Genomic DNA, 23445 nt, shown 5'->3' on the forward strand with positions numbered 1-23445 from the left:
GTGTGGGACCGTCTGAAAGCTTCTTTGGCAAGGAAGCCCCTTTATTCTGCCACTCCGGACCAGTTGTTGGCGCAAGTCAGCAACGAGTGGAAAAGGCTGAAAGCCGATCGGGAATATGTTCGGTCATTTTACGACTCATTACCGTCCAGAATAGCTGCAGTCGTTGCTGTAAGTGGTCACATGACTGGCTATTAGATTTGCCCATGTTTTTATATTTGTTCTCATGGTCTTGTTTATCTTAAATTGCAAAAGTGCAATTTTCTTGAATAAAAAGTTTAATAATTATCCCTCTTACACTCACCTTTTTCCTTCACGCGCCAATCTTAAATCCAGATGGACCTTGAAATGCAGAAGGTATCATCTCAGCGAACGAAAAATGCGGCTAGCAGACGACGAACAAGCGTATTGATGACATGATGCGTGCTGTGGAAAGAGTGTTTCGCAAAGCACATGCTGCGCATGTGCAATGTTTTCAACGATGGCTGTTACGTGGCGCTGATTGAGCCGTTGGCCACGCGCTTGCGTGTTCACCCTAACAGTGCTCACCACTGTACCTGCCATACGAGATGAGTGCCGGCCATTGCATCAATATACATGACAAAAACGCGAAAGCTTCACTCAATAGTAAGTTAACACGAAGCGCTGGACGAGTCCATTTGCGTTTATCTTGGTCAAAGTGTGCGCCAGGATGGCACCCAAAGGAAGAATTGCGTTAAACAACCGCAGGGTTTTGATTATTCGGCGTTGTCTATGTCTGACTGTATTGTTTATGTGCCGCCGTGCTGTGCAGCTTGACCGAGATCAGTGTTCTACTAAGCATCTGGCTTTGACTAAGAAATGCGTCTTGTAGCGCGCTGAAGGCTAGAAAAAAAAATATCTCAACGCGCTCAATAAATGTTGCGCTTCATGCCGATTGACTGACGAGTTCAGCCGTAGCAGCGATCCCGAAATTAGCTCTTAGCACACTGCTACAGTCATCCCCATCCCGTGAGATCTTTAAAATGGTGACTTCTTATCTGCAGTACCGTATCATAAAAGAAAAGCTGTTTTGTGTATCGACTGATCTGGTAGCAAAACTGACAGCACCCCCGAGCAGCATAATATCATTGCAGATCATTTTAGTGCGACAAAAAAGTTTCCGGACCGTTCATGTCTTTCGTAGCTATGTCATCGTCACAGTCACGGTTTCCAAAAAAAGCACTGACATTGCACGGCGAGGTGCCTTTTTCATCGGAGCAGTACAAAAATGCGCGCGTGCCGCTGCTTACCCGTCTGGTGCGTTGAACCGGAAGCCATCGTATCCCACAATTCTTTGCCATTGCCCAATTTACCGGTCACCTATTGGTTCTGGCGCATACGGCAAGGGATCATAGCCCTTGAGATTCGTTTTCGATATTCATATAGAACAGTTTGCAGTTTACTCCTGGTACTGCCTTAAAGCCTGCAATAAGCTACATCATGAATTTAGAAAGATATAACTACAACAGCCGCAAACATTGCCAACGCATGCATTTATGGCAGATGTGTTTGGAGAGGCACGCGCACGTGGCTACCGATGGGCTGAAAAATGTGCTGCGAAAAAGCCCAAACGCCCAAATAAATGAATAAAAAATAGGGAATAATCATGTCTCAAATGGGAATTTTTCGCCGTACTTCGAAACATCACTGGAATAAGGGTGCCCCAGAAAATGAAACTCGGTGCTCTGCTTGAACTACCGTCTTGACCCGCATGACTGCGAAGCTCAGCTGAGATTCTCATAGTATTGTACGCAGAAACCGCATCGTTTTCCTTACCAAGACGGAAAGGTGTTAGATGACCAGTTTAGGCAGTGGCTCACCCCCAATTCGGACAACGCGCTGACTCAGGATCACCTCGATGAAAGTTCGTTCTTAACGGCGAAGCACGTGTTGGGGATAGGCTGTTGTATGCTGTGGTCGGCACTTGGTGGAATGCGAAAAAAAAACACTCATATATAGCGTGGCCCGCCATAGCATACGGAGCGGGCGCTCGCGTCAAGCGGCGGCGGCATTTCCAGTGGAGGCGGAAATGTAGGCCCGTGTGCTCAGATTTGGGTGCACGTTGAAGAACCCCAGGTGGTTGAAATTTCCGGAGCCCTCCACTACGGCGTCTCTCATAATCATATATTGGTTTTGGGACGTTAAACCTCATCCTCATACATCAATCATCATCATCGCTCGCGTCAAGAGAGAAAACCTTCATGCTTCTGTTCTTCGAGTTCGTTGACGACGAAATTAAGTTCGCAGTGCTTCAAATAAAGTGACGTATAGAAATGAGAAGAAGAGGAAGCAAGCCAGAGAGAAAAAAACAAAAGCAGAAAAAACAAAAAGGGGAAATAAAAAGAAAACAGACACGAAATGCTATGCAATACACACGTGAATTAGGTAGTCAAAATCTTTTGCTGAGAGGGTTATGGAAGGCTGGCTAACGCATTTATCTTTTAATCTGGCGACGTAAGGGCTTCAATTGATTATTTTGTTTACTTCTAATGATGTAGTGAGTGTATTGTGGTATAAACAAAATGTCGTTTACATCCACACGAAAGGCCATGAAGGAGAGAGAGAATGAAGAAAAGAAAAGACGCAAGAAGGACGATAGAAGATGGCATTTGAGAAGTAGGGTGAGCCTCCGCGTTTCTTTCACCTTGCTTTGATGCACCCGCCACTCGGAGTAAACATATTTTAACTCGCAATAAAGGAATAATATTATTAATAATAACAACAATAACGATAACAAGCAATATTTTACGTCCAGACACCACGATAATATTATGAAAGACATCGTATTGTTGGGCTCCGGCAATTTCGACCATCTGGTCTTTGCTAAGTTGCACTGACATAACACATTACACAAATTCGTACCATTTACCTTCGTAGGAAATGCACCCCGCCGCGGTGGCTCAGTGGTTAAGGTACTCGACTACTGACCCGCAGGTCGCGGGATTGAATCTGAATTTCCGATGGAGGCGGAAATGTTGTAGGCCCGTGTGCTCAAATTTGTGTGCACGTTGACGAACCCCGGGTGGTCGAAATTTCCGGAGCCCTTCACTACGGCGTCTCTCATAATCATGTGGTGGTTTTGGGACGTTAAACCCCACATATCACTCGATCAATTCATGTGAATGTGACCCACGAGGCCGGGATCAAACTCTCGACTTTCGGGTCACCAGCCATGCACCCTATAGCCACTAATCCACCAAGGCGGACTACAACGCAGGAGTAACATATGCACAGCCTAGATTCCAAGTTACGCACTTTGAACATCACTTGTTTTGCAAGTAGATTTTATGCATGGACCTCATTTCCTGTAGGGGAAGAGGGTGAATACTTTTACTATTGTTAAAGGCTTAAAACAATCAAATAAACTTGGTATTTGCTTGCAACATTTTTCAGCCTAGGAGAAAAACTGTGCAGCTTTGGCATGAAAAATAATTGGCTGATGCGACTTTCGCGCTCATCATATGCTTCAGTTTGATATTTTCTTGCCCATTTCTTGAGCTTGTTACATGCTGCGTTTCTCACAGAATTTTGTATGCATGCATGCATGCATACATGTATGTATGTATGTATGTATGTATGTATGTATGTATGTATGTATGTATGTATGTATGTATGTATGTATGTATGTATGTATGTATGTATGTATGTATGTATGTATGTATGTATGTATGTATGTATGTATGTATGTATGTATGTATGCATGTATGTATGTATGTATGTATGTATGTATGTATCTATGTATGTATGTATGTTTGTATGTATGTATGTATGCACGTATTATGTATGTATGTGTGTGTGTAGGTAGGTAGGTAGGTAGGTAGGTAGGTAGGTAGGTAGGTAGGTAGGTAGGTAGGTAGGTAGGTAGGTAGGTAGGTAATTGATTGATATGTGGGGTTTAACGTCCCAAAACCACCGTATGATTATGAGAGACGCCGTAGTGGAGGGCTCCGGAAATTTCGACCACCTGGGGTTCTTTAACGTGCACCCAAATCTGAGCACATGGGCCTACAACATTTCCGCCTCCATCGGAAATGCAGCCGCCGCAGCCGGGATACGAACGCGCAACCTGCGGGTCAGCAGCCGAGTACCTTAGCCACTAGACCACCGCGGCTGGGCAGGTAGGTAGGTAGGTAGGTAGGTAGGTAGGTAGGTAGGTAGGTAGGTAGGTAGGTAGGTAGGTAGGTAGGTAGATAGGTAGGTAGGTAGGTAGGTAGGTAGGTATGTAGGTAGGTAGGTAGGTAGGTAGGTAGGTAGGTAGGTAGGTAGGTAGGTAGGTAGGTAGGTAGGTAGGTAGGTAGGTAGGTAGGTATGAGAGTGTGTGTTTTTAACAAGCGGTCGGCCCTTTATATTTCCGCTATGCCGCTTGTGAAAATTTTAAAGTGGGCTGAATTTGCATGCAGCCGTGGTTTCAGATATCTTGGTTGGTATTTCTAACATACATGATGTGGAGGTATCGAACTCCCGGCTCCACTCAAGTTGAACTTGATGCTATATACGATAAATTTTCAAGATGTCTACGGAGTTTAGACATGCTTGTCGTGTCTGTGACTGTCTCAGGTTTAACTCGAACTTCTCTTCACCGACAACCAACCAAGAAGCAACTTAGCATCCTCTAGCTTAGCAGCAACGTCGAAACAACCAGATTATAGTTCAGAAACGTGAAGTTTCGCTGTTAAGCCTAGCGTTACTTGAAGCAAGCTTTGGCGTATTCTTTTTTCCCACATAGACTAAGCTGCACTCCACGATTGGTAGCGCCTATAGATGCCAAATGGCGCAGTGTGATATTGGTTCGTTGCTCCCACAAAAATTTCTATTGGGCGACTTGGTGGTTACTTTCGTTACCTTGTGGTCTATAGAGGTACGTTACACCCCTAGAAATCATTGGAAGCTTCTTGGGTTGACTGCTAGAACATAAACTGCATTAGATGCAGTGCACTTTAGGTGCCAGACTCTCGTACGCTGTTGTCGTCACTTTGCGTAGTGCAGGTAAGACCGCCAAAGCAGTGGTATTGGCACATTGCTAGATTGGATTGGATTGGAGCGCACGTTCGAGCCAAGGAAAAGTCTTGTTTCTTCGTTCTCCGAGCACTTGATGGTGATTTAAACGTAGTTCTTTTTTATATTTCTGCTAGAGCGCCTTGGTGGTGATATTAAGTGCGGTCATTACTCATACGACAAAAGAAACGAGCCAATGCGAATCACGTATAAAAACTAAGAGATAAAACACGCACTGAAAAAAATAAAAAAAAACAAAATAGGGAAAAAAAGCAAAAAATGCAACCAAGAGAAAACGGAAAGAAAAATTCTGCGAAAAACAAAAAAGAGAGTATAGGAGAAACAAGGGAGGCTAATAATATCATTTACTAGGGTAAAACGTCCCAAATCCACCTCATAGTTATGAGACATGCTGTAGTGGAAGGCTCGGGGAATTTCGACCACGTGGGGTTCTGCAACGTGCGTATATATTTAATCAAACAGGCCTCAAGCATTCGCGCCTCCATCACCAAGGAACGCTGCCGAGCCCCACTCTTCCTTTATGCTTGACACAAATATAGTGAAGCTGCCTGAATTTTTAGTTCTCTCTGTCAGCCGCCGTCAGAGCTTCCCGCGACTGTCCACCTCACCTGTATCACCTGAACATAGAATGAATTCATGGCTGGGCTGCTTTCAAACACTTTTCACACGCACACTGAATGCACTGAGTGCAAGGACTGTACCAGTGGCAAAGAAAGCACCACGTTAGTTTTGGGAGGATTATGTACGTACGTTATAATTTTAGATTTCTATGCACAAAGAAATTTGTTCAATTTTACAAACTCCACAAGTTACCAAAAATATATAAATATTTAGAGCACCTTCATCAGTTTATGAAGTCGAGTTTCAACTGCGCAATAAATTGTGAGGAGCAAAAAAAAAGGGGGCAGGAACGGAAGCGTCTCACGTTGGGCTTCGTATCTTCTTATCCTTTCAGCGAGTTCATAGTCATCGGGTGGCTTCACGCCGTACATGGCGAGAAACGATTTGTAGTCTTTTTGCGAGTGCTCCTTCTGTCGCCACTTATGATGCTCTGTGCTGTAGTCGATCTGCGATTTGAAATAAAAAGAAAACGTTTGTGAAACATTTCAAGTGGAGATTCACGGCAAAAACGATATCTTTATTTTGCAGGCATCATACTATCGAGCATCATCAGATCAGAGGCGAATGGGCAGGGTTAGAAGTATTGTTGTCGTAGCCTTTTTTTTTTTTTTTTCACGTGAAAGGTTCGAGTGCTTGATCAGGTCTTGGCTTCGGTGTGCGGGCAAAAAATCAATGTGACCTTGCGCACAGCAACAAATAACTAGCAAGGTTCTGCCAGAGTCGAATCGAGGCACTCTGCGTGTCACTGAATAAATTGTATTAGAGATTCACGCGAGAACTTGAAATTTTTTTCGTAAACTTATGCCGGTGGCTGACGAGTCACTTGACAGGTGTAATATTGTATAATGCAAGCGTAGAATTGCAGCAGGTGCCCTACCTTGCATCTCTCATAATCATATGGTGGTTTTGGGACGTTAAACCTCACATATAAATCAAGTGTCCTACTTTCTTTATGGCCTATCACGGGGGAAGGGGGGAAATACTGCCCACGCAATACTAAGCGCATAGCTAGAAGTTCATGGACTACAGAGTCAGCACATTGCGAAGGTATACGTAGGGCACACAGTACAAAAACACAGGTACTGGCTATATACTTTGCAACTGTACGCCGGCAGTAGGAACGCCAAGCCAGCCTACAACGCATTCTAAAGGCACTCCTGCAGCTTACTCGCACCATAAGGTCAGAGCAACAAATAAAGGGCTGTGTTAGCTTTTCTCTTTTAGATGTGACATCTGCAATAAGAGAATGCGCGTGCCTCAGGAAGTCGTATTTTTGTGCGCTTCTACTCACGTACATTTAAGAACGCCAGACACGAGTAGTCAACAATGCAATTTGTTTTTCACTTCAGCAGGAATAACGCGCTGTAACTAGCTGCGTCCTATACAAGGCTTCTTCATACATTCTGTGAGAGAACATGCCTTCCTCTAAATGTACCAAAAAATAGGCCAAAAAACTTCTTGTGCTTTCCTTAGTTCCCCGTAAAATGTATCCGCGTTTTCGTTCGCATCAAGCAGCGTAACTTTAAAAGGCATCCTATACGTAGATATCCTACGCTTACAATGATGATTGCAATCACATTGTCACAGTACCGCTCATGTACATTTGCCTAGGTATCTCTGTAGCTCTAGATTTTGCAGTATTACCTCCGCTGAGGACTTGGCCTCAATCTAAGCCTTGCGCCTAATGCAGCGACAGTGCCCCTCTATAGAATCCTCCGTCACCATGCGACATGTGATACGTGATGAATAACGAGCCAAGCCCTAAAGTTCTACGTACTTAGAAGTAGTGGAGGATTTGGCAGATACATACTCACCAGCACAGTAAACAGCCCTGACAGGAAAACATACAAATAGCAAACACAAGGTAAACACAGCACATGCTATTGCCACTAACATCGAATATGTATATTTGCTACTCTGAAGATGCTTGGTACTGGTTACAGCGGGTAATTACGGTATGACAAGTTAATTAACCCTCTCACAAACATTATTCTTTCCTCTTAGTCACACGGGCTGCTTGGGGAACGCCGGCGAAACCGGCACTGCATAGGAAAAGGCAACTTCGCTGTAAAAAATAAAACAGTCGCCTCGATTCGCTACGTTAACGTCCTTTAGCTTCTTTCTTTTAATTTGAAAAAATGACATACATTCTTTAGACCAAGTAGCACAGCCTTACTTTGCGCGCTGAAACTGCAGCGAAAAAGAAAATGATATAATTCCATATTCTAGATTTCAAATATTTTATCGAAAACAAGTACTTTTTTAGTTCTAGGCTGCCAACTCTTTCTAATAAATCTTTTTGCGCATAGATAACATTTGTAATTGTAATTATTTTATTTCTCGAATGATTTCGCAGTTTATAGCTACCTAATTGCGGCTTTAATATATAGAGGCATGTCACATCCACCAATTGCAGTTAAGTCAACCCTTTCATAAACTAGACTGGAAAATCCCTACACACGAAATGACGGCACTCTTGGGCCAAAACTGGCACTTATGCCCCTGAACATTGCGCATCATTAACTCCCTAATTAGATACATAACGAAACTAACTGAGGCTGCTGCTGGGCCTCTCTATTACAAATGCGAATATTACTTATATTCCGTCACCGTGAGTAGTAAAGCGTAGTTGCTTAAATCAGCATGCAATGTAATGTTTTTGTGTTTGTGCACTTTCTCGCTCAGCGAGCGCAGTCGCGTTTTTATTCGTTATTCCATTTATTTTAGCTTAATTGAGACAGCGAAGGCCTTCTATTGCAATGCTGAAGGCAAAATAATGTCGGCATGATTAGGGTAGGCACCTGTACATTGTTCTACAGTGTTGGAGCATCGAATATAAAGGCTAACGTAAGATCGCCACTAAATAAATATATCCACATTTTTCATTGCATATAGCTCAGACGTGGAGTGTTCATTGGAACTCTAAGTGAGAAAGTTAGTCGTGTCCGTACCTCTATTATTCTCTTCCCAGAGATGAACTTTCTTTGCTGAAAATAAATGACCAAAACAGCCTCGATTCCGAGGTCAAGTGAGCCGCGCACCATCATTTCAACTGGGTTCACTGCCAACATTTTTGTCTGGTTCAGGAAGTCCATGTTTAGCGCTTGCATCCACTCTACAAGATCTGCCGTCTGCGATAGAATAATGTCCGAATGTTATGCAATGGTACTTGAAGGTGCAACAATTTTTGCGCAATGGCCCATGCGGGCAGGAATTAGACAATTAGGCGCTCCATAAAACATGGAGGACAGAACGCGTACACAAGACCACTGCAATTTTCTGCCGTTCTGCACCAGAGTGGTCTTTTTTATGTGCAAACTGCCTCAAAAAGCGGGACGTGCAAAAGAAAAAGATACACACACGAATTCCCCCTCCTCACAGGCCTAGGTGCGTGCATAAAAGTTTCATTCATGTAAAGACAGCCATTCTTCGAATATTTTCTTGCTAGAGGTAAACACTGAGCGAAGGCTGCTATAGGTTCATAGCTATAATTGCGCTTAAGCGGTATCACCAAAACACCAACCTCTTTATTCAGCGATTGTATTCGAAATACTTATTTCACGCGAGTGCCTTTCCCCTTGCAGTTTCTACGGCCAGACACTGATAACGGCGAGGGCAGTGAGCCTGTCATCAAGCCATCTATTCCGCCTGATGTATTGAGCCGCAAGGTTAAGCAGTCTTATTGATACAGTTGCGGCAATTTTTGTCCATCCCACTATTTCTTAATACCGTGGATGACGCCGCCATGACACATTTTTCGTAACGGCTGTTGAAGGTCACAGTATAACAAATGTGTGACCACAAACCAGTCACGCTTGACCTCAGTCTTGACCCCGTTTAAGTGGACATTAACCGTCGCCATGCCATCGCCAACGTTGGAGGACCCATCATCGGTGCCGACTTTGTGTAGAAGTTAGCTTTATTGTGGACTCCAGCAATGCCACTGAGAAAACAGGGCGCTAATCTGTGTGTGTGTTTTGTCACAGAAAAGAGGAGAGACTGAACGGAAAAACGAAAGGGAGCACACAGCCAAAATGCGAGCTGGTGGAATTCAAAAATGATTTCAACACAATAAGAAATACAAAATTATGTTTACCTATTTTTTCATGTACACTAAAGGCCCAAAGGCACTACAGAGAGCGAGTAGTAGCATACAGACACAAAAATAACAGTAAAAACAAAATAAAAGAGGTTCGAAAAAAAGTAACATGGTATCGATATAGAAAAATTGGAGAAAAGTAATTATAAAAACAAGGTGCACTAAAGAGAAGGCCTAACAGAACAACAACCGAGGCTGGAGCTTTCTCTCCTGAACAGTTATGCAGTGGGCTAGATAACGCACCTTTTTTCCAGATGCATATCTGAGGCAACATTATGAAGTCACTCAAATAGTGAGATGATGCTTTAATTTGTGAGTGAATTCTTCGTGGCTTTTTGTGAAAACAATACCATTAGGCTGTTCATTACAATGATACAAAAACAGGTTTAATTGGGCAAACAACTGTTTTGATTAAATTAATTGTTCATACCAGCGATTATTTGGTGGGCAGGTTTGAAAGTGCAGACAGTCACGAACCGTTATCCGAGAGATTGTGAGAGAGGGACAAAAGTGAGAACAGTCTACATTACTAGAAAAAACGGTAATACGGGAAACTTTTTTTTCATTTATGCTGTAAGTTTAAAAGCAATTATTTGTTTTGAAATGGCCACTTTTGTTTTGAAGAGACTATATTTTATTTATCAGGTAAGCCAGGGGGGGGGGGGGGGGTCTTCATATTTGGGAAGCATAGTCAAGTTTAGAATGAACTAGAGTATTGTAAGCTGGAAGTTTAGCTTGAAACCTTAACTTAAAGTACTAGATTATTGTAAGCTGAAAGCTGAACCAAAACAAACGTACAGCAAGGTGGAATGAGAAATGAGTGAGAAGAAGTAAATAAATGTTACCTCCTTCTAGCGGGTCTGGCAATAATGATCAAAACAGTCGCGCTCTTGATGAACAAGTGATAGTACACCCGAATAGCATGATCAATCTAACAGTGAAGCCATGTAGATATTCACTTAAGTGAATAATGATTTAAAGTAATTGATCAGTAAATACCACAATTCGTAGATGAGCCCAGAAGAGAGCGTTTGTCAAAAGAGATTTGTGATTTGGACAGGCGGTCGTCTTGAGATTTGTCATGGTGAATATTAATCATGCAAAAACACATGCCTGTAGGTGCATTCTTCTTGCAATATGAAGTCGGACAACAACAATACCTAATGCACGCGTTCATACGCGATAACGCCACTCAATTAATATGAATTAGAAGTGAAAAGATGCGAGTTGGTTGGTGTGCATCGATCTGAACAAAAACGATACTAACTAAAACACGAAGAGAGAGAAAGAGAGTAAGAGAGCTTTTTATTGAAAAGCTGAGAATATACCCGGCATGTGTATATCGCTGACTTGCTACTCTGCGTGGGGGAAAGAATTGGTGACTGAAAGAGAAAAATAGAGAAAGAAAAAAATAATAAGGTAAAGGGGAAAGAAAAAGTAAATATACAGTTTTTTTGTCTCTTGAACGGGGACGTGTGCTGATAGGATGATTTGTACGAGTATTGAACGTGCTCCTACAGATTGTCTAGCGGGCTGATATTGTCTAAAAACGTGAATATAAGTTTCATCGCATGCGTCTGTTGCGTGAAGCCGGGGAAAGGGCCCAAGACACAATCAACTGATAAAGTTCTTGCGGTTAACAGGTGCATGCAGTGTTTATACAGTGCACTCTCATCGGCATATGCTCGTCCCTCAAACAAGATATCTTGTACAGTTTCTATGGAACCACTGTTATTACAGTATTGACTTTCTACTTGACAGAAGCAGTATCGTAAGTTGTTCTGTTAAGCACTGTTCAGCCGGAGACCATGATAGAGAGTTTCCAGGTGTCGAGGGATTCTAGATGGGAGCCTAATTTTTAGATGTAGGTTTATAGAGTGGAGGAAAGCATAATGATACGTCAAGAGGTTCCAGAGCCTCTTCTTTTCTTCGGAACCAAGCCTTTTAGTTAGCTGGGAAGCATCTGATTAAATGAAATAGGTTTGCCTGTAACTTTGCTTTTCAAGTCCTTTGTGGGCCGCTTCATCTGCTTTTTCATTGGCCAGTATACTGCAATGAGCTGGTATCTATTGAAAGGTGATTGCGTGACCTGCGGTAATAGCCAAATGGCGTAAATACGCTATATCGAATGAAATCTGGTGGTACTTGAAGCACTCCAGATACAGATATCGGTGGGGTAAATTTTGTTGTGCACTCCTCGCGGCAATATCCTTGTTATAAGTATCAGGGTGATGTTGAAAAGGAGTGGACTGAGCACTTCACTCTGGAGTACATCCTTCTCTGTTGCGTAGAACTGTGTGGCACCGTTTGGAGTGCACATATATATCTTCCGTTCATTTAAATAGCTCCCGATTCATTTACACAGTCTTCTTCCAAGGCCAAGACTGACCATGGCTGCAAGGATGGCATAGTGAAAGGCGGAAGAAAAGAACATCACCCAAAGACGGGTGCTGTCACACGAAGGAAGCACCCGTCCTGGTATGACATTTGCTAGTCATTGAGTGAATTAGCCCTTCATTTTCTTTTCAAGTGAATCTATATCTCTCTGTCATTCCTTAAAAAAGAATTTTCGGTGTGAATTGCACAAGCACATCTTTTTTCTCTTCCCCTGAGTTTTTAAAAATCTTCAAGTGAGTAAATTTTCAACAGGTGCGAAGAAAAAAGTACTAATGTATGCTGTACGCTTCCTTCATTTATAGAGCACAGCGGCTGGCTTTAAAAAAAGTTGAAAGACGCTTCCTAAATTTGCTAGTATGTTCGGTGACAACCTGCTGCCGTTTGAATTACTATACCATGTTTCTTTTCTTGTTTTTGTTTTTGCTTATATAGCGTTCGATATAGCGTGCAGCATTGGTAAAAACCACAATCTTGGGTGTTTCTGCGAACCGCTTGCTGTGGAACTGTTTGCCGCTGCGCCTGCCCTTCTCCTGTGGAAGTCATTCGCTTTAGCTGTTTCCACTCAAACCGCAAGTACTGCTTGTCGGCGAATATAAGCACTACGCATATTCTTCATGAAAGCTTCGTCGTTACTGTTAACGTTATCATGTTTGGCTCCACATTGGTGTCCGAATGCCGAAGACAAGGCGTCCAAGTTACCTAACCGACATCAGCGAAGCATTTGTTGGTCTCAATGATGACTGAGCATAGACGGACGGTGGACGGATCTTGCGAGTATGAGACGTGAAGGGCTTTCGCCTTTGTCGCGTCGAATTATCGTTGTTTACGTCCTCATTCACGGCGTAATTTTTGTCGACGTGACCACATCAAGTGTGAGGCTCACGAGAAGGCTTCATGCTCTCCTATAGTAAAGTGCCGAATGCTCTAAATTGTTGACCACTTTTTCTAAACACATAATCGTGCTCAGCTTCCACAGTTGGTTTGCTTCTGCATTGATAGGAGCCGTAGTTTTAACTTACGTGGCTTCATGCTGTGTGAGGCCCACAGGATGGCTTTCAGCTCTGCCTAAGTGGAGTACCCGATGCTCTAAATCGGTAACCCCTTTTTCTAAACACAACTGTTAAACACATTTTTCTAAACACACAGCGTCAGTGTGGAGCTTGCTTTAATCATAGACTTGGACAGCTCTCTGCTTTCTCACAGTCGAGTTTTCTAAACACGAGAACAGGAAGCAATATTAGTTCGCATTTCTAAATTAGGGACAGAATATTGCTCTCACATAGTAGAGTAACGTCGTAGCCTAAATCGTCAAACATTTGTTCTAAACACATCCACCCATCCAGATCTGAGGCACCCGTTCCTGTGTTGAGCAGCGTCGGCGTAATCGATAGAGCGAAGCAGGATGAAGCGTAGCGCTCAGGGTATACAGGTAACGATACAGTGGCAAGACGATACGTTCCGCGGTGCCACAGTGATGCATACCGTCTTGTGTCTACTGTTGTGGAATCCGCCCAAGGGCAGCCTGGAGCGGTCCCGGTTAGCGAGGCAGTGGCGCTACGCTCCGTTTGCCGCAATTGACGTGGAGCCGGCTGCGCGCCATTGTCCGGGTGAGTCACGCTACACACACTGTTGTGTTCCTAATAAACGTGTGCCGGTGTACTAAAGTCTCAATAAATTATTGCTGAACAAAGAATGGACCTTGTGGGACAACGACGTCTCCGCTAATGCGAAATGAGCTGCCCGAGCCAAGAGTCAATGCCACTTATTCCGAAATTGAGAGCTGCGTGTGCCTGAAGCACTAACATGTGTCTTAACTTATCGAAAATTCAAAACACCTGACGAGCTTCACTTGGAATTCGCATTAGGCCCTACCATAATCATGATCAATTTTTTGTATCTTTTGTTATTCGCCCCATTTTCCCAACAAGTATTTCAACGTCTATTCAACAATGCATTTACGCTTACTTCTTGCGCTGTTAGACTTGCGCTCTCTAGGCGTCATGCTTTCTATTTTTATGTTAGGTGCTCGTGCATATGTACAAACTGCATTGTTAGACGCCACACCGCACTGTCAAGGATGTGATGCGCCTTTTTTCTCTTCAAGAGAACGTCTACTAATACATTTCATTTTTTTATACCAGTTCCTCACTTTCATAAATATACGCCAATTTGCAGCAGCCACGTTTAGTTAGGCACCGCAATAAAATGACTTGCGTTTCATCGAGTCTCGCTGTTGTTATACGACGCCTACAATAGTAGCTGTGTGGAGGCTAGTTGGAACATACTGTGAGTATGTTCCACAGGAAGAGCTGCAATGTTGAGGACAAAAAAAACTGAAGTTAACACAAACAAAGTGCATCTAACAACTGAATTTTTCGAAACGAAAAAATCAAGAGGGTGGGGTGGCATACAAATGAGAGGGAACTGAAGGCAAACTATGCACAATCGTAACAGGTTTTACAGCATAGCATCCCGGTACAACTATGTGGCTTGTCTTTATTGCCCTCTCCTTTGTAGGTCACCCAACCCTGCTTGTTTTTTTTTTCAATAAATTCAGTTGTTAGATGCGCCTTCTCTGTATAATGTCCAGTTTTTTTTTTGTCGTTAGCTGCGCAGTGCTGGCTTTACCTACAAAAGTATCCCGGTTAGAGTTCATTTGTATATTAAACGTATGAGTATGTTGAACTTTAAAGCGAATTGGTTCGTTAACTGTCATTAAAATATTCATGCTCACCTCCGGACTATAGGACTCGGCGAAAGACATACAGGCTGTGTACATCCCAGCAGCCTTCTGCCAGGGAAGTTGATTGGAAGGTGGTATAAGAGGAACGATGAGGCGTATTAGGGTCAAGACGTGTACATAAGTTTCCAGCTGGAAATTAAACAAATAAAGGGCCGTAAACAGTGCATAATACATTATCGCGTTAGCTAACTGTTTGAAAACGTACATTCAGTAGTGCCCTATGCCTAGGCCGGCAAAATAACCGTAGTCTGCGCTGACTCCCTCATTATTACAATTGTCTTTATCTTTTCCGTACAAAAGGGGGGTAGGGCCCAAGAGCAAAATCTATAAAACTGTAGCTTGGTGCACCTAAGGCCTAACAAAAATGGGTTCATGTAACATACAAGGCAGAAGAAAGTGAAACGCAGTCAACGAGTGAAAATTGGAAAACGTTGTGCATACAGATGTAGCGTCACCTACAATAAATAAATAAATATATATAAATAAATAAATAAATAAATAATTATTAAATGAATAAATAAATGTATGCAACTACACAAACGGCCACAAAAAATAAGCACTCTACTTGTAAACGTACGCACAAAGAAAAGACCTATACACTGCACCTGACCAAGTATTCTTAGTTTTTTTTGTGTTAGTGTAAGTAGGCGACAGTCGTCCTTTTCATATTTGTTTGAAAATGCTGGCAGGAAAAATTGAGGGGTTTGATTTCTGTAGCCAGATCTCGTGTGGGGAACCGTCACCTTCTCGGCACTTGTAGTACAGACAGCTTTGTCTTCAAGGTTAACGTTGCTGAAGATATCAAGGACTCTAATAAGACTGGTGAAGAAAATCTGAAACAGTGCAATAGTCATGGTTCAGAATTAGTGTTAACCCGAATAACATTATGTTTAAGAAACAAGTCTCCAGTGTGCGCTCCGTAACTGATCCTGGCAATATCCCTCACAGCTTTCTCTTGTAGTACAAGTAGTCTGTTAAGGTTGCTTTTGGATGTCATACCCAAAAATAAATGACAATATAATATGCGCGATTGCAACACAGCATGATATATTGTTAACTAAAAGTGGGCAGATAAATCATAATAACATCTGGAAAGAAAGTCCAATGCCTGAATGCGATTTCTTTTCGATGTGAGTGACGTTTCCTTTCGATGTTATCGCGTAGGACTCACCAGGGCCTCGACAAACCGAAATGGTGCTCATTATTATTTTGGCCGACACCTCCTCTATTTTTTATACGCCAGCCAGACGCCCCCGATTCAACTGTTTCCTACTCTCTCCTCACGCCCTTTCCTGCTATCCGACATCACCTAGCTTTAGCGTGTGCTTTTCTGTGATGAGGGAGGGAACTCATGTAGTGCCTCACCACGGAAGTCATATGAAGTAATTTTTTTTTCATTGTATAGAGATCCGTTGGGCGGCGTCTTACGCTCCTCGTGTTCACAATGATGACGGTTACTCTGCCATCGCTCTGTAAAAGGCTCGGTGTTTTGAGCTAGCGTGACACTGTTCGTGGCGACATCCAGCCAAGCAATGTAGAACGCTTCCTGCGGCACTGTCACATGCGTTGTGTTTAAGAGCGCTCTGAGGCAGCGGCTGCATTGTTCGAGCCACAATAAAGGAGCACGAAGGAATAAATCTGATATACGTATGATACTAGAGTGTGAAACTCGTCAATCGAATCTCTGCAGGAACGTGCTTGACCGCACTAGTGATAGCCCTGCCCATCATGAAGCGTCGCATCGCCACTACTCCGTGAACTAAGGTGGACGGACGGTTCTTGTTGAGGAGCATGCGTTGGCACTGGCGTTGACAGAAATGAAGAAGGCGTTGGTTTTAGCCGACCGCACGCACTCGGACTCAAACTCGCCAAAATACTTCAAAAGCGGGATCACTCAAGACTTACACACAATGATATAAGTCAGCCGGGCTGACTGAGATGTAGACTCAAGAATATTTTTATTACTCAGACGCACTCAGACTCATATTCGTCAAGATTTTTCTCGAGTGAACTCATTTGAACTCCGATTCATCAAAGTTTTACTCTGCTCGACCGACTCTGACTGACTCGCCAAAGTATAACTCAGCCAAACTCACTGAGAATAATCCCTCAATCTGAGCGTGATTGAGTTGGAGTGAGTCGACTTCTGACTTACTTTGTGAGCTATGATCCCGACGACTATCGCACTCAGTTTGAACTGCACCTCGCGGGGGCGTGGCTGCGTTCACTGCAGTGTTGTACAGTGGCGCCACTCATGCAATATTTTCAAATGATAAGGAGAAAGTTCGATCGTCCTGCGCACCTACTTGCTTGCTGGTACCCTTTAACTTGACATTCAAGAAGCGGACATCACCATCAAACTGAACGAAGGCACGCGTGAAAGCGAGTGGGCGCAATGCCCACTCGGACTAACTGCCCAATGCTCCCCTCATAACACGAAAACGTGTCCCAATCTACGCAACTGTACTACCTGCTTGTGCGCTTGTCTACGCATTCGCGAGCTGTAGCCCAGAGCGAGAACTCTAGCACTTCACTTGTAGCAAGGAGTCATGAGGTCAGTAACAGCCTTGTACGTGAGGTACGGTCCCCTGTAAAGCTTGCTGAAGACGACTGCACACTTCACGGAGAAACAACTAGAAAAAATCACATGTGATATTCCTGCCCCACAAACTTCATAAAATTACAAGTCGTGTCTGTGATCATTCATGAATCTTAACTAGTGGTGTCAAAGTGCAAAGTTTTCAAGCTGGAAGTCATGTAAAGAATGAAATCAAAGTGCAAATTGAACCTAATATCATTGAGTACATGCAATACAATAACTTGACTTCTTAAGCACTTTTGTTTTCACTTCTTAAACAATACCCAGTAATTTTGCTCTAGAATAACTAATCAGCAGCATGCCTATGTATTTTATACCGCTACTGTTTTGCAGTATTCATTATAAAGTTATGTGGGGTGCCTGAAATCAAAGGTAGCTTGGGAATATCTTCGGGAAGCGGCTATACAGTTTTATATATTGTGCCGGGTCAAGTGTAAATAATGCAACAGAAACAAGCGAAGTACGGGAACACTCTCAGACTGTACGCCAAAGTTGTCCGGTGTAACTTTCTCACCTTCCACAAACACTTTGTGATGCGCGAATCTAAGTTAGTGGCCGTAGTGGAAGTGGCATTTTGAATATTTTTGCATTGTCGCCTCGAAGTTCTCCATTGAACATGTCTCGCATAGTTCTATATTTTGGGTGACAAATCTTCTTAGCTTTGACACTCAAACAGAAGAGCTACAACTATGTTGTGCAGGCGTTCGATAATTGCCTTGCCAATCCACACAGTATTGCAGGGTATCCGCTAAACTAATACTTGGTCAGTTTTACGCCATATTTGGCAGCTGCCAAGCGCAAAAAAACCGTGGCATTTATAGCGCATTTATCAGTGGCAAGGCCTGTAGCCAGTAAGGTTGTCACAAATTTTTCAATTGGTCACCTCGAAGGTAATATGTAAGCGCACGTAGTGGCTGTACAAATAAAACCATGAATTGAAATTGCACACTTGACGCCTTTGCGCGTTTTGAATCTCGTAAAGTATTGAACGAAACTAACGTAAAAACCACATTGAACTGGGAATAGAAGCCGACGTACGTATTCGAATGGGTCCGTGCATTTGTAGGTATTGCAGACGTAGTTGTAGAAGTCTCGGCACGGGTCAACGTTGTAGTCGATTTTAGATCGAATCCGCTGTGCCAATGCACGACAAGCAGGATCTATACATTCATTCTTGTCTGAATGCGAGGACGGAACAACATGTCCCTGTTCGGCTGTTGAGATTTGTGAGGTACTCGTTGTGTGAATTGGTGACTCTTCCGATGGCCGCTTTATCCGGGGGGTCAAAGTTTTTGGCCCATGAAGTGACGGCAGTGTGTCCGCCTGATGAGAACAAAAAGAAATGACCCCGTATCTGCATATTACACTGCAAATGTCGTCGAAAGACGATAGTATTGCGTCTAGAAAAATGAACAAAACGTTTGTTTGATGTTCTGCGCAAAAAAAATCGATGAATGGTACTGTAGAGGCGCTGAGTTAAGAGTGCCTCGAGCGTGCATCGTAGGTGAAAGAGCGCCTCATGACACGTCACACGTGAGACATGAGCGCTACCTGGCACTTGGAAAACGAAGCGAGCACGCCCTGCGCACCCGTCTCGGAGCTAATAGGGTGTATAACGCAAGGCGACAGGTAGGTTCCACCACCGTGTCATCTTAGCAAAGCGCAGGAAACACTTGGCCTTATTGTGCAATCGTTGCCTGGTCAGGGTAATGTGATAAACGCTACGGTCCCTATAATTACTTATGTATGATTTTTCTAGTAAGAGACACACATACAGAATATTGGCGTGTTGTAATGGTGCCTCAGATATGCGCAACATTTGCTTTTTAATTTACAATCAAACAAGTATGAACGATGAATCTTCAGCAATATTGGTGGGTGCTGCGAATGGGGTCGGCCGTTTGGAGTATCGTTTGGCTACTTTGGTGCCGTTAAGGGTACTGTTAAGGGCGAACCAACAGACAGACAGACAGACGGACGGACAGACGAACGAACAGTCAGCCAGACGGACGGACGGACATACGGACGGGCAGACAGGCAGACATACGGACGAACGGACGGACGGACGGACAGACAGACAGACAGACAGACCACAATTTTTGCGTCGAAGGTCCCCAAGAAAGACTATCGTCTTTAAAAGGTACATTTGTAAGCCATCTCTTGATTTCCAACATCGCTACTGTCTAAGCTCAAGGTGTCAGACTTTCGTGTTGGCAAAACTGCGCCTAACAATCACGCATAGATACAAGCGCGAATTTCGCAAGTCTACTACATTTAGAGACTGGCATCTTCAAAAAGTAACGCTAAAAAGATTTTCCAGGACGGTTTTAGAATTTTCAATTTATGACACTCTTCTTGGTATAGAAGCAAGAACATCGCTCTATAGTTTTTTTTTATTCTTGCTATCCAGAAATACTCCAGGCCGGCAGTTTTTACCTTCTCGGTCATATAGATCTGGTCAATGTCGTGTTAACTTTTTGGAAAAAAAACAATAGTCCGCTGGGGCAAGGTCAGGTGAATAGGGTGGATTCTTTGAAAAATTCACTTGTTCAATCGCCAAAAGTTCCTGTACTTCAAGAGCTCTGTGGCACGTTGTATTGTCGTGCATCAAAACCAATCGCGCGAATGAATCAGCGCGAGTCGAAACCATCGCATTATCTGCCGTGAGCGTGATGAAATTTTTAGGTACATTTTAGCATTCAGAGATTGACCTTCTGGAAAAAAGTTTATACGCACATCTTTTGAGTCCGAAAACAACGCGAGCGTTACTTTACAAGCCTCTTGTGCGTGTGAAGATTTTTTATGTCGTTTGAATTTCTTACGTGCACGCATGCCCCTGGTTGTCTCTCTGCTGCAGGTTTACGCATCGGAAATCTCATTTATCAACAGATATACCTTTTTAACCATTCTGCTTTTCTTTCTGTCTGTTGAGCTCACGCCTGAAAAAAACGTACTCAGTCCTCTGTTTGCTCTGTTTTCAGACTGAGGGGAACAAATTTGGAATAAATTTTCCTTCCTAGGCCTTGTTATAGCATCGTGCGGCTGTTACGGATGTTTAAGTTTTACGCTATGATCCCGGAACACTCATAGTAGTTTTGAGATTGCTTTTTCTGTAATTTTTATTTTTTAATAGTTCTGACGGTTACCGGAAGACTACGTATATAGGGTCGTCCGTTATCAACTCCCTACGCACACCATACCGTCGATGTCATGTAAAAGTGTTCTCTCAAAAAAGAGTGTCAATGTTTCAACGTGTTTCAATCATGTCCATGGTTACCGTGGTGGTTTTCCCAAGTTTTACACCAAACTTGATGGCTACTCTCTGCTCTACTTAGCTATGCAAGGCAAACAAACAACACAATGTGTTTTCTCAAATGACTGTAACTCACAAAATTCACATGACGCAATTCACAGCACACTTGCCACTAAAAGCAACAAATAATGACCGCTTGGTAACTCAATTGGTTTTTATGAGAGTTGCCGTTCTCAAAAGAGAGTAGACACACTGTGTACAGCATAGCACAGCCTTCTCTAGTATCATATCATCGGAGGTCCGAAAACAGAGTGAGGGTGACAACGAGAAAGAAGGAGGCGAACCCACCGGCTCCATTCTTTCCTGTCTTCGCGACACTGGTGCTTAATTATATACTAAACAATTTTAATCGACCAAGAATCTGCTTACTTATGTGCACTGAGTTAAAATAATGGTTACCAAGAGCAACTGCCCACAAAGCCTGCCATTCACGGTTAAGAATACCTTATAACGCCTCCTATGTTCCACGCTATACGAGAAAATCCGGCGAAATTCAGCTTATTTCCGGCAAACGCTATAGACGGATAAACAGACAAGGTGCACATCTACTCTAACTTCTCAGATATTGCAATACGAGCACTTAATTTACTTCTTTTTCTGACACTTTCTTTTCGGACATTTTAAGTTAGCTTACGCCGTCCTACTTAAAATAATTTGTTTTTCCTTCTGCTGCACTTGGGAACAGTGCAATGTACTTGTGGAAAATTTTCTTGAATTCCTTAAGTTTTACCTCTGATGAATTGCCACTCTGCAATCCTAATTAGCTATAGAGACAGGCGAACTACGATAGGTATTTAGGGGCCCTTTAGTTGAGCTTCTAGTTTAGTTGAGCTCCTTTAGTGGAGAAAAACTCTGAAGCTATTGTGCACAGACACATTTATTATCTGGGTCAATATGGTACATACATAGGTTTGCGCATGTAGGTGAATTTTTCTTCTGGGCAAATTATGAGCCCCAGTACATGGGAACGTTTCAAAGCTGCAGATTCATACTGCTATGATTAACGAAAACACAATATTGACACATTCTATGTGAGATAGTGTGAGATCAACGCCCTCACCGTTGTGGCGTCACTGTATGGTGACCTATTGAAGAGAACAAGGTACAGCACATATACGCTGCACAATACGGCAAGCCCCAAAGCGAGTAACCAGGAGAAGAACAGTGTGATCACGCGACTTCTCTCTCTTTTTTGGTTTTCATCGTCAGGAGGCACGCCCATGTAAAACGGCTGTTCGCTTGTCTCCTGCATTATAAAATACAAAAAAGACATTACCGTTGAAGAAACTGAGAACATTGGTTGTGTGGGATGGCTGGTTTTCATTTTTTTGTTAATAAGGTAGTGCAGTGTGAACCAGGAATAGTAATACAAAACATAGGAAGACCAGTTTCTGTTTTCGTCCCCTGTTTCCCTAGTATGTTCTGTGCTAAACCAGTATAGCAAATATACATTCCTCAGCATCATTATAGAAAAGTTCTCAGAAGCTTTTGCTGCGAATAGAGTCAGCGAACCTAGCGACTGAAAATGAGCACGTTGTTGAACCTGTTTCTCGTACTCGCAAGCGTGAAGGCAGAGACTACAAAAGGAAACGAATAAAGACGGGAACTTTAGGCAAAATGCCTATTTTTTCTTGAATCTGTTTTGAGCCCATTTACCACATAAACATAAACTAAGAGATGTGAAATAGTTTGATCACACATTTAATGTGCCTGTAAGTGCCTATTTTGACGTTTTTGCCTATATCAACTTTTGAGCGTCTAAAAACGACTTTTCGAATACGTAGAGCAAACTTTTTGCCTAAATGAGCTGTTTATATGGAGGAAAACAAGAAGCACTTAGTATGGTCATATTAACAACACGTGCACAGCGCGCTAGTTTTTTTTTTCGTTCATGTTTTTAGCTCTTGGTAAGGTTCAATCATGGTTTGACATAGGGTCGACGCGTGCATACACTGTTACATCGGCGAAAACAGATCATAATTCGGCGCACTGCCATAGCCAACGTATATGTAGACTCAGTCAATGTGCACCGACGTATGTGACGTTTGCCAATGCTCCGATAACGTCGCACTATAAACGCGCCTTCCATGAGCGGGTCTTGTACCCCGGCGAGGCAAAGCGAGGCTAGCAGCTGTTGTGCTAGTGGGTCCCCCTAATATATTTACGTCCCTTGATTCCAGAGTAGGGCAGCGTGGCGGTTGCGTGAGCGTGGCTAGAGTGTACTGTAGCGAAGCGAGGAGAGGCTAACGCTAGTGTAACCACTGCCCCGAGAAGATCCCCATTGCTAGGTTCGAGAGTAGTGCAGCTCGGCGGTCGCGTTCAGGAGGCTTCAAAGTGTAGCTGGAACTTACGCTAATCAGCCGCAACTATGATAAGCTAGCGCTGCCGACTACAGCCTACACGTAAGTTTTGTTGGCAATCATGTTCTTCATAACGGCAGCTGTTGGCAGTCTGCCGAGCAATATGGAATGAAAAAAAGCCGTAAAATATACTTCTCAGACAATGGACCAGTGAATGAATCACAGCGCTACTCCGTCGATCGAGAAACAGTCCATGAGGAAAGCAGGGGAAAAGAAATGGGAAAGGTCAACAGTGTATATGAAGGTGATGTCCTCTCTGAAGTACGCATAAGCATAAAG

The 23445-nt window shown here is 43.2% G+C and overlaps 1 protein-coding gene across 1 annotated transcript in view; it reads right to left on the minus strand.

Moving 5' to 3' along the window:
- Positions 1-15017, minus strand: part of LOC142771437 (neprilysin-1-like) — a 59640-nt gene extending 44623 nt beyond the window's left edge. Inside the window, exons 1-3 of the mRNA XM_075872914.1 lie at positions 14886-15017; positions 8607-8786; positions 5960-6101 (exon numbers count right to left, since the gene is read on the minus strand). Coding sequence (XP_075729029.1) covers positions 5960-6101; positions 8607-8786; positions 14886-14930 — 367 coding nt within the window. The 5' untranslated portion in view covers positions 14931-15017. The remainder of the gene's footprint in view (positions 1-5959; positions 6102-8606; positions 8787-14885) is intronic.
- Positions 15018-23445: the final 8428 nt, after the last annotated feature.

This window comes from Rhipicephalus microplus, chromosome 9 (assembly GCF_043290135.1).
Source record: "Rhipicephalus microplus isolate Deutch F79 chromosome 9, USDA_Rmic, whole genome shotgun sequence".
NCBI lineage: Eukaryota > Metazoa > Arthropoda > Arachnida > Ixodida > Ixodidae > Rhipicephalus > Rhipicephalus microplus.